The following is an 11827-nucleotide window of genomic DNA, read 5'->3' as shown; positions in this document are numbered from 1 at the left end:
GTGAGGGCACCTGCGGCTTACGTTTCATTAGCATCATGGTAAATCTGTCCCACCGAATACAGTGAGCACTCAATAAATGCCCGTGACTAAAGCCTTATCCTCATTGACTGTACAGTCTAGCCAGCAAGACAAATAAGAGAGCAATAAAACCCTGTCACAATGCAATATCTCAAGTCCTAAAAACACAATTGCATAAAATGTGAAGATGTCAATTCAAAATAAAAGAAATAATCCAAGTGACTCTATGCACTCCACCAGCCAGAAGTTCTGGGGTACTACTGGCTTGCACAATCCAAATCTCTCCTGGTCCTGGCTGCAGCTTTGGCACCATCTGGTGGCAATTTTCCTTGCTGACTTAAATACTGATGGGGACCATTTTGGGTCCTATGGCTGACTTGGCTCTTTCAAGACAGTGGGACTGATTCCAGGAATCTCCCAATTAGTTGCAGCAAGTTTTGTGGCTCGACCCAGAAAAATTCATCTGGGAGAAATCTGTGGGGATTCAGCCTCCACTTCCTCACTCGACGAAACAGAGTTGTGTCTAACAGAACGAAAGCACTAGCCTGCAGAGGAGCCACTGACAGTCCAGGGGAGGAAGCTCTGGAGCTGATGGATCTTCCAGGCACAGGAAAGAGTCAATGCGCAATCACTCAGTAGATGATAATTGTGCAAAAGACAGATCAGAAAGGCATTTTAAGTGAGGAAAGGTTACGGAAGTATTGCAGAGGTCCAGGGTCTAGAAGAAGCTTCAGGATTCTGAGGTAGGCCAGCTTCCACAGAAGAGAAGGGTCAACCAATTAGCTGTCCAGCTTCTAACTGGATCACAAGAAACCGGAGACAAAAGCCAACTGGGACTAGAAGGAGAGACCTGCCATCCTGAGGATGTGGGCCCAAGGGATGTTCAAAGTTAGGGCAATGGTAGAAATCTCCAGGATATGGGATATGTAGTGGGAAGCTCCTAGCTGACGCAGTAGGCTAAAAGAACTTGGGGAATTTTATTACTTCATAGTCACCTACTCCATCGGGTTGTGAAAATCACATGCTAGGACCTGATGCTTAGTTGGAATTTAATTAAAAATAGCTACAATTCATGATGCTGAAAGGGTTCACAGAAGACTTCTTTCCTTATATCTTGCTATTTTATCTTCCTTTTATCCACGTAAAACATAGGAGCAGTATCACAAAGGAAGATAAACTACTAAACATAATTTCAGGGTAGACAGAAAGCAATACTTGTCGATTGCCAAAAAGTATTTACACGTGCCAGAAACAAAATAGTTTTATAACAAGGGGTCATTGCTAGACTATATCAATAACAATGATTCCTCTGCCCAAAGCAGCTTGTCTTCATGAAGATGCAGGTACCTAAGAGGTTAGGAAACAGTGACTGGTTGCAGATTGGGCCTCCTAAGAAAAAGTTAACAGGATGATGCATAAAAGGTTTTGGAAAGAAGGTTTAGGGAAGAAGATTTGGTAGGCTGGGCTCCTGCCACCAGCTAAACAGCATCATCCATCTGGCAGGTGCAGATGGGTGCAGAAGGGAAGATAAGTAACTATTATAATACTGAAAAGACTGTAATTCTTCAAATTTTACAATTATATTAGTCTACCTTTCAAAGGGTGAAAACTCCACCTGATGGCTTACTATGCACCCCAGTCTTACCGCAAATCAACACTCAGACGCCCAACTCGCTGCACGAAGAGCAAGGTTGTGAAAGGGAAGATAGAATAGAACTCGACAGGAAGAAAACAATGAAACGAATAAAATGCTACTGAGAAGAAAAGACTAGTGATCATCAACGGGCTGTTTCCATCAGTAACTACACCCACACTGAATATGTTCTGCCTTATTCTCATCTCCTTCGGTTTAGTCTGCTGATAGGTTTACTTCTGACAGGATCCAGGAGGGAAAACAGAAAGCATAAAGTATTTAAAAAGAGATAATATTTTTAAAAATTGGCCAACAGTTGTTGGGGAACTAAAGGGACAAGGAGAGAACATGGTGCCCAGAGATATAACTGCAGGAAGCACTGCACACGAGGCTGAAGGGACAAGGGGAGGAGTCTGGGCTCTCAGAGCCCAGAAGCTTAGAGGAGAGGCCTGGCGGCACTGGGTCTCAGACCTCTGAGGTGGTAAAACTGCCAAGGCTGGTGCTTCTGAGAGGCATGACAAGGCTAGCTCTGAAAGAGTCAAAAAAAATAAAAATAAATTAAAAAAAAATGCTGGAGCCTGGAACCAACACCCACCACCAGGTTAACCGCCATCGCTCAGGTGGGGCTGCCAGAAACAAGCAGCAAACAGGAAGGAGCAAGCCCTCTCCTCCTCCAGCCCAACAGCCTCCCCACCCAGCACCCAACACTGGAAGAGCCTAATGGGGCACCAGCTGGCAAAGAAGAAACGGAGTTTGCAGAGTCCCAGAGGCATAAAGCAGCGGACAGAAGGGTAGGCGTGGGGCTGGAGGACAATAGCTGGACAATGCACACACTACACAGTTACAAAGAGAAACTCGTCCCATGTTTAGGTCTCTGGCTCACATCTTAATTCACAATAAACTAAATTGCCTCAAAATATTTCAAATAGGGACAAAGGAAATGGCAGAGTAATCCAACATCAGGCTGAGGTCCACCAGAGCCACACTTAGCAGGCTCTCTCCTTACAGCTGAGAGGAGCAATCTAAGAGACTGCTGTTAGTGTCTGAATTGTTCTTACCTATGAAAAATGGGCTCCTTCGAGGCCATGTGCAGGCCTGCTTAAAACAATAAGCTTTTCTAACCCCCGAGCACGACATACTCCCGGAGCACGGTCTGGATGCTTATCAAACAAGTTCCTGGGCCGCTCTCTGAAGTTTCTGGGCAAGTACAAACAACAGAGTCAAATAAATGCCTTTTAAAAGCGAGGCCGTGGAGCACGTACCCTGTCAGTGAGATCCTCGGATCCCCACAGAGTAAACAGTAACATGAGAATATTTATACTAAACAAAACTGTATATCAAGCCTGCGTTGGCTCAGCCAGAGGGAATGATAAATTCCTCTCGGATCCCTCACAGAGTGGTCCTTTGTGGACCACGGACGCCACTTCCAAGACAGGACAAACCAATTACAAGCAAGGCTTTTCATTATGTTGAGGAATGAAAATATTACCCCCCATTTCGTTTTATTTTGCAGTTACATTTTACTTAGCCTGCCCCACTCCCTTAGGTTGGAGCAGTTCTCATTCACTATTGAGTCGGGCCCAAATTCACGTTGGAAACAAACGACACCACCCCCAACAAAACCAGTAACAGAAGCCCCTGTCACCCTCGTAGCCTAGCATTTTGCTTTCCTTGTCCCTCTTCTAAGAAACTAAAAGTTCAAGTTTCAAGTCGGGTAGAGCAGAAACACTGAAGGGCTGATCACAAGTAAGCTCTCTTCGCCCACATCCATTTGCCTTACTCACAACCCGCACAAGTCATGGGCAAAGTCATCTGGCAGGAGACAGAGGTTAAACGAGCTATGAAGCCACGTTCCATACAATGTCCACTTTGTGGTCCCGTAGAAAAAAATACTGCAGAAACATTGGCAGAAACTGTCGGTTTGCTTCTAAGAGGCCAATACGAGGAAAGGGTATATATGAGTCAGGGTTATTTCTTAAGTTGATTTTGTCAGATTTTCTCAACCTAATTTGATAATCCTTAGTTGTTATTGATCTATCCCAGCTACTTCTGCCAGCTTAGACATAGAAAATGTTAATGATATGGTGTCTGTCCATGGGTTCAACCTACAGCGACTAACTGCTAGCTCAGATTTTCTGAAGAACTGGGTTGGAGCAACGGAGGAGGGCAGGAGAGAAAGACGATAGAAAAGAGCAGAGAAATTAGAGGATGAATAAGAGGTAAGACGTGATTGTGCTCATTTCGAAAGTTCTTTATAACAAAAATAGTAAATTATTGCTTTTTGATCAAAGGCCAAATTTAAGCAGCTCTATTTTAAACCATTAACTAAATCTCCTATGTAGTTCCAAAGTCCATCATAATAGATTAAAAAGGGAAAAACAGGTCTTACATATTTTTATATTTAATAGATGTAAGAAATTTGCCAAAGCTTTATTTAGAAAGTATGGGCTTAGTGAAATTATCTTATTCAGATGTTTGTTTTTTGTGGAATTAATATATACTTTTGAATAATTAATTGTGGTCAAAGACACATAATGTAAAATTTACCATTTTAACCATTTTTAAATATAAAGTTCAATGTCATTAAGTATTCACACTGTTGTGCAACCATCACCACCATCTCGGGAATATTTTTTACCTTTCAAAATTGAAACCCTGTACTCATTAAATAGATGTGCAGTTTTAAACGGACCTTGCACAAAGCCAGAAGCCTGGAATGCAGTGAAAGGAACCTGGAGAGGCTAATTCAGCTAACTGGCAAATGAATCAAATGCTCTTACAACCCCAAACAACTCAGTGTACCATGTGCTTTTACATCTCATCTGTTGAACACTGATGCCTGTAACTCTAGAATAGATATGGAAAGGGTATTAGCAATATGTTTCCTTTTTACGTTTCAGCTTAGAAAGTACTTCCCTCTAGTTCCCTAGAATACAGCCTGTGGTTGAGGCAAGAAATCTTTTCTCTCTTTTATAGGTGATAGAACTATGGCTACAAGGAAGGTCAGAGCAGGGACTGGAACCAAAGGCCGCCAATCCACTGTCCCGCGCTGGTTCCGCGAGGCTCCACGGCCTCCGCCAAAGCCGCAGAAGAACCAGGCGCCACCGCGTCTCCGCTCTCGCAGCTCTCGCCACCCCAACAACTAAACTTCCTTGTGCCTGAAAACCAAACCTAGTCCAGCATTTCTACATCTTTTAGGTATTTACATTGACAGCAAAAAGAAAACACCAAAGAAGCATAATTCTGGAATAAAATTAATACAATCAAATTCAAGAGTCAAATGTAAGTGAAAAATATTAGGCTAGATTACTAGATCCTATAAAAATATTTGAGTCCAATCTCTTTTTCATTTTTAATTCCTTAAAATAAATTCCCATTATGTGCTCTTATTTGGAAAGACCATAATCTTTCTTGCTAAACAAAATCAATGAAAAAATTCATTTATTTCTTTGTGCTTTATGATTAAAAAGTACCTTGTACTAAAGCAATTTAAATACTAAAGATTTACATAAAATTGCCAGATAAAACAAGTGGCTTCTTTCAGTTCACAAGGTGACTACATATTTTAATTTCTTTCAAATGAAATTCTTCCACTGATACTCTTCTCTTTGCTAAAAAGCAATATATTCCCTAAATTTTCAGATTTTCCATTTAAATTCCAAAAAGGATAAGCCATGCCCAATACCACCATCTCATCTCCCTATATAAACATTAAGAAATTAGAAAAATTGAGTTTTTGGAGTTATTTCTGGAATAAACAACAGGTCTTCCCAAAAGTGGGATGGCAAAAACAATCATGCTTTGAAAGAATAACTTTATTTTATAATTCTTTTCACTTTTTAGTCACTTAGTACTTGAGTTTTTAAAGTACATGTTAGAAAATGATGACTTGACAAATGAAAATTGAATACAGAACTTGGGAATAAAGACTTCGGGGAAACCAGGGGAATCGAGTCCAGTTTTGGTTTTGCTCACAGTAATTAAAGGTGGTTCAGCAACCGGGGCCATATTACCCAGCTGACTCAGGAAGGCTTCTAATGCACCCAAGTACATAAACTTGATACAGAACATGTTCTTAGGGAGTTTTAATGACTAGAAATATCGCAGGGCAATCACGAATGATCTATAAAGACAGGTTATTGAACAAAGAATGCTTCTAATTTTCCAGTACGAAGCTATAACCAAGCTCTTTGTATCTTCCCCTCATCTTTATTGGCCAAAAAATAATTTTGTAATGGTTGATGTTCTTCCTTAAAATGTCCATGAATCCTTAAACTGGATCACATGAAAACACCTCCCCGTATCTTCCAGAATTCTCCAATACTTTCCTTTATAGCATATTCAGCACAGTTCTTGCACTCTTGGGGTGTAAATCCAATCAATGCTCTCCCTACAGTACCAATTCCTTGATCACCCGCCAACTTTTTAACTTGAGCTTCTATGTAACGAGGAGATACATAAGAAAAGTGGTTGCCAAGGACACTGTAAGCCACGTATTGTGAATCTTCTGAGGTTTCTGTAGCTTCTTGGTCTTCAAAACTCTCTACATTGCACGCTATCTCAATTTTCCCTTCATGGGGAAAAGCCATCGCTTGGACGCCCTTCAGTCCATTTGCATTGGAGCCCCGAATGGCACTGGCAATCTCTTTTCCCAAAGCCAAGTCTTGAGAGTCTATGGTGACATTGCAGTTCATCACATATGGGCTGGCGCCGATGCCTAAATCATTGAAAATGTTAATCAACCAAAGCAAAAAACTCCTTCTGAATTTCTATTCTTTAGCCAATTTTAATCTACGGAGCTAGCTTTACTTGGTTTTATTTTAAAATAATATAGATGCCTCTCATTATGAACTCCAGAATTTCATAAAGGTTTTATATACAAGGTCTGTCCAGAAGGTATCCAGCCATGTAATATGAAAAATAGAGACATTTATTGAAGAAAATACAGGATGCAAGAAACACTATATATAGGACAATGATGCCTCAGTCCCCCTCAAAGTAGGCACCTTGGGACCTCACACAGTTCTCCCATTTGCCATCAGCTGCCCCATCATAGTATCCTGAATCTCACTGGCAGTCTAAAATCTTTCCCCCTTCAAAGGTGATCTTAGTTCCGGGAAAAGCCAGAAGTCACAGGGTGCCAAATCTGGACTGTAGGGAGACTGTGTCACCTGGGTGGTTTGATGTTTCACCAAAAAACTCTGCATGAGATGGGATGCATGAGTGGGCGCACTGTCATGATGAAGCTGCCAATCACTGCCTGCTTATAGTTTCAGCCTTCTGAATCATCTGAATAGTTTCCACAAAGGAGTGTTCAAACTGAAAACAAAATCTGATGCAAATTCGTTGTAATACTCACTCAGTCATTTTGAATGCAACCACCACACACTATACATGCTCACTCAACAGCGTCTACCACCCCCACTGACTACTACAGTGAAGTCATCATTGTTCACGCATGCACGTTCCAGTCCACTCTCCTTGGCTGCCAGGCTACATCGACGTCACGCAAATTGTTCTCATCATATTAACGATGGTTGGACTTCTTCCAGACAGACTTCGTATATGTATATATGTTTTATAATAGAGTTACTTGAGCTACAAGCAGAAACTTTTATCTACTCTGAAAGTATCTGAAGGTTGTTTTTTTCTACAATAATTGAGAAGATTCAGACTTTCCAAAATAGCAACAGAAAAAGGAAAGCACACTTTAGTATTAAATATCAACAGCAGCAAAAAGCCTTGGCCTTTCACTCATTTCCAAGGATTATCTCTACAAAGGTTGGAATTCAGCATCGGGCATAAGGGTGTAGAAAACAGGAATGAATCCCACTCTGTAGCCATCCCTTCTGCTCCAAACACACACCTGCTATCACTGAGTTAGGTTAACACCCAAATTCAAATGAATCTCAACAAGAGTCTTGGATAGGGATGGAGGTCACTAAAGAGTGACAAACAGTCTTGAAACTGGGGAGGGAGAAGACCTCTGCACCTCGTGAGAATGTGGGCTTGGCGGGGTCTGGAGCACTGTACGAACCGTACCGTCTTTGGCCTGCCCTGCCGGAGGCACCTCTTTCTGTCACCCCAGCTTCTTCAGGGCCTGGGGCTGCCGGTGCCACTAAAAGCCCTGTTACTTTAGAGCCCAGGGGCAAATGTCCTTCTTTTTCTTGCCTCAAAAGTGGTGCAGCTCATGTTACATAAATAGCCCTGCTCTAATTATAGTTTACATTATAAGATGAACAACTTGGTTAAATTAGCATTGGTATAAAAAGCTTAGGTTTGCAGTTTCTTCATTTTGGGGCAACCTTCCATTTCTGAAAGCAAAGTTGATTAGGGATTGATGGGAGACAAAAGGCTGACCTCATCTTCAGCATATGACAATTCCTTCACTGCTATTTCAACATTATGTTACTGTCATAGCTTTTTCTTGCTACTTTCAAGCTTATTGCTCATGATGTCAGTATCCTTCTGGGTTCACTTTCCCCTAGACAGCCGTGGTTTTGGGGGCTTTGCTGCCTTAGTCTAGGCACTCTCATACTAATAGATGTTTTACAGAAAATCAGCACATGAAGACCACATTTCATTTGTTCCCACACATGTACACATAATGAAACATTTCAACTCCCAAGGCTGGGCCTCTTTCTACTGGGAATTCTGCAGAAATGAATCAGATTACAGTATTTCTCCATAATGCTGATTTCATAAAAATTAAATTTCCTAACAGTCAATACATCTCTATCTCATAATCTCATACACCAATCACTTACTCTAAATATCTTTGAGAAGTGTATCAGTTTTAACATTTCACAGAGTACATTGGAAAACAATTTTTTGTCAATGCTAATGTCATTCATTAATGGAAAACATCCAAGCATGGTTTTTCTCCCTCCTGCACCCCTCAACAGGTAATGTTACAAATAGTCCCATTTCCTCAATCTGAATACATACGCTATTCTGATTCCAAAAGTGACCTCATCTTTGCCATCACTCCAACAATCTCACTCATGTTTTGCTGAAGAGCATGAATGTATACTGGGTTACAGTAAGCACAACTATTCAAAATACATAGTGGGCCTATTGCTGTTTTAGAACTTTGATATGCCCAATCAAGATTCAGATATTCACATGCAATCTGTCGGCTTGAGGGGGCAAACCACACGGACCCAAGGCTCTTCCTCCCCACACTACAACACCTTCGCCCATTCCAACCCTACAGCCACTGGGCGCTTCCTGAACCCCACACCCAGCACACTCGAAGGCACCTTTTACCACACGCACAATAACTGTTCCTTTTTTAGTAGGATTTCCAAAGGTGATCATTCTTGTTACTAAATGAATTCATTGCCTAAGTTAAATTGCTGAAGATGAACAAAGTTTAGATCTTAAGCCCAGAGCACAAGAGTCTGATAAAGGATACACTTGTCCTAACACTGATGTGCTTAACTTTAAAAATAACCCTATTTCTAAAATGCCTTCAAAAGCATACTTAAAAGTTAATTATTTCTTAGAAAAATAAAATTCAACATCAGAAGTAACTTTTCTCTTTTAAATAAAATAAGAAAAATTAATTAAAATTAACACAGAATGATCATTTTTCATGTATACCATTGCTATGTGTATTTTAATTCTTCTATCAAACTTTAATTACACAAATTTAATTTGTTTCATTGCTATATCTTATGTAAGCAGTGAATAGACAGAGACGACCAATAAATCTGAGAAGTTTTCTGACCTAATCAGGGAGTAGTTTCCTTCCAGAGGGATTGTGAGGCCAGGACCCATTTCTCCCTTGGAAGGAAGGGGAGGAGGGAGGGAAGGCGGGAGGGAGGGAGGGAGGAAGCAAGTAAAGGAGGAAAAGAAAACTACTTTCTACCCAAAGGCATGCCTCCCCAACTTCCCCTGTTTGCTCTGCCCCAGTCCCGCACCAGGATGTGGGTCCAAGTCTAATGAATCAGACTCCGCATTTAAACCCAGTAGTTGCGTTGACCTTATTCAAATGCTGAATTTGATTCTTTATGCTAATTTAAACTTAGCAAAAATTTTTAAATAAGGAAGATAATTAATCCCAGCAAATTGTATTTCTAGGTAAATGTTGTATAATTAAAGTAATTCCATTTTTTGCTCTAAAATCAGAAACCTGATGTGAAGGTTTGTTTCTCAGTTTGCGGTTCCATCCGCTCCCGCTGCCTGCAGGTTGGCACTTGCTGCTCCGGCGGCAGCATCTCCTCCTCTCTGCAAAACTCAAATTCCAATTTTATTCCCACGCAACTGTCACAACGCCCTGAAGCAAGCTAAAAACAAGGAAAAAATCTTTGGTATGATATCACTTTCCATGTGCTCTTTAATGAAAAATTTATCATTCTAAATATTGGTGTTTACTCCTCCTTAAACACTTTTTTTATCAAAAAGAAAAAGAAACTGAGATCCAGTTCCTATTATTTCACAGGGAAATACAACAGGCCTGATGTTTTCCTAACAATGCTGCTATTTTCTTGTATGGAAACACGGTATTTATCGTATACTGTACACTGGCGACTCAGATATTGTAGAGACCTTATGGTGAACTGATATAGATGTAAACTCTTTATGCCAGATTGTTTAAGCAGGAAAAAAAATGCACTTAATTAACATCTGATGTGTAGCTTTTGCAAACACAAATGCAATATTTGTGTTTGAGTGCTGGCAGTAATGACTGTGAACTATGCTATTAATGTCTGGTTTAAAGATGCTTGTGGTAGGACCACGTCTGGAATAACACAAATAAAAAACTGCATTCAGACAAAACAATAGTGAAGAGCCCATTAGAACAATGAAAAAACAGCACTCAGAAGAAACACATGTCCTTTTTTTCCCTTTAGGTCAAAATTATTCTCAAAAATAGTTCCAAGTACCATCATCTTCAATCAATTAAAAGTGAAGCAATTCTATATATTTTCCTCCATAGAAAGAGTCTCATTTCAGCAGGTCAGAAGTTGCTCAGGGATGTCTTTAGAAATTCTGCTTGTTATACTAAGCTCTTCTTTGGTGGCTATATTAAAAAACGCATGAGCAGAGAGCTGAGGTGGGGTTTTGGTGTATCTGACATTTTTATATCTCATGAGAGAACTTCGAATTTGTGGATTACATTACAGTTTGAATAACTAGGGAGGTTCTTGTGGACCAATGTGCAACTCGCTCACTAAATGTGTTTTTACTGAAAACCCGCTGAGTGTCAGGAACCACACGGGTTGCTGGGTATGAAAACATGAAGAAGGTTAAAATAAGATAAAACCTAGCTTACAAGTGGTCTTTGCTTCAGAGTAACAAAGTCAGCAAGGAATCAGACTTGGAAGTCAGGCTCAAAAATATAGTTATTACACCAAAAGCAATTAGTCATCATTATATATTGGTACTTTAAATTCTTTTTAGAACATGTGCTAAAAAGAAACCACAGCTGAACAGGACATTTGATGACTAAAGTCGTAAAACTCAAACAAAATTGCTAAGTCCCACGTTCCCATGGCAGGAAGAATGCAGGACTCCTCCATGCATGTGGCCAGGTCTACAGGGAAGAAAGTTAAGCGAGAACCATGCGGCCCAGGGCTGGGAGTGGCACCCAGCGACCTGAACTCAGGTTCCACCTCTTCGGGACATTGCCTTGGCTCAGCTGTTCTGCCAAATGGCTATGATGTTTTCTTGTCCTGCAAGAAATTACGAGTCTCCATTTCTCAACTTTGAAAATCCTTCAGAACAGCTCTAATTTATTGAGAGGAAATTGCCCAAGTAGGTACACACTAACATTGCGGTGGAATGAAGCCAGCCCAGGGGAAGGAAGCCTCAGATAACTTGCCTGCTCCCACATTTTCCGTAGTAGGACAGTGTCCCTCACTAGTTCAGCGCCTAGGTCCTTCGTGTGTCCTTTACAGGTTACATATTTAATTACGCATTAAGACTTTCACTTCCCATCATCCCAATGGGATTTACCATCAGACAGAAAATTATGAAAGTAAGTTCCTTAAAACTTAAAAGACTCATTCTAGAACAGGCTATTATTTTTCAAAGACTAAATAAGAGTTTTGATGTGGAGTAAATTGTATTATTCAATGTCAGGAAAAGTGCCTGATGATGCTGTACTTCTTATTTACAGAGAGAGAAGTAGTAGGGGGCAGCTCTCAGTAACCCATTTATTTAAGTAAC

General features: G+C 40.6%; 1 protein-coding gene across 4 annotated transcripts in view; it reads right to left on the bottom strand.

The window, feature by feature from the left end:
- Positions 1-5516: 5516 nt before the first annotated feature.
- The window catches only part of FTCDNL1 (formiminotransferase cyclodeaminase N-terminal like), a 70766-nt gene continuing 64455 nt past the window's right edge, over positions 5517-11827 (bottom strand). For all 4 annotated transcript variants that reach the window (XM_036023128.1, XM_036023130.1, XM_036023129.1 and 1 more), the window contains exon 6: positions 5517-6368. In XM_036023128.1, coding sequence (XP_035879021.1) covers positions 5932-6368 — 437 coding nt within the window. In that variant the 3' untranslated portion in view covers positions 5517-5931. The remainder of the gene's footprint in view (positions 6369-11827) is intronic.

This window comes from Phyllostomus discolor, chromosome 4 (assembly GCF_004126475.2).
Source record: "Phyllostomus discolor isolate MPI-MPIP mPhyDis1 chromosome 4, mPhyDis1.pri.v3, whole genome shotgun sequence".
NCBI classification, from domain to species: Eukaryota; Metazoa; Chordata; class Mammalia; order Chiroptera; family Phyllostomidae; genus Phyllostomus; species Phyllostomus discolor.
The sequence above is the reverse complement of the archived record's forward strand: the minus strand, read 5'-3'. Positions and strand labels throughout refer to the sequence as shown.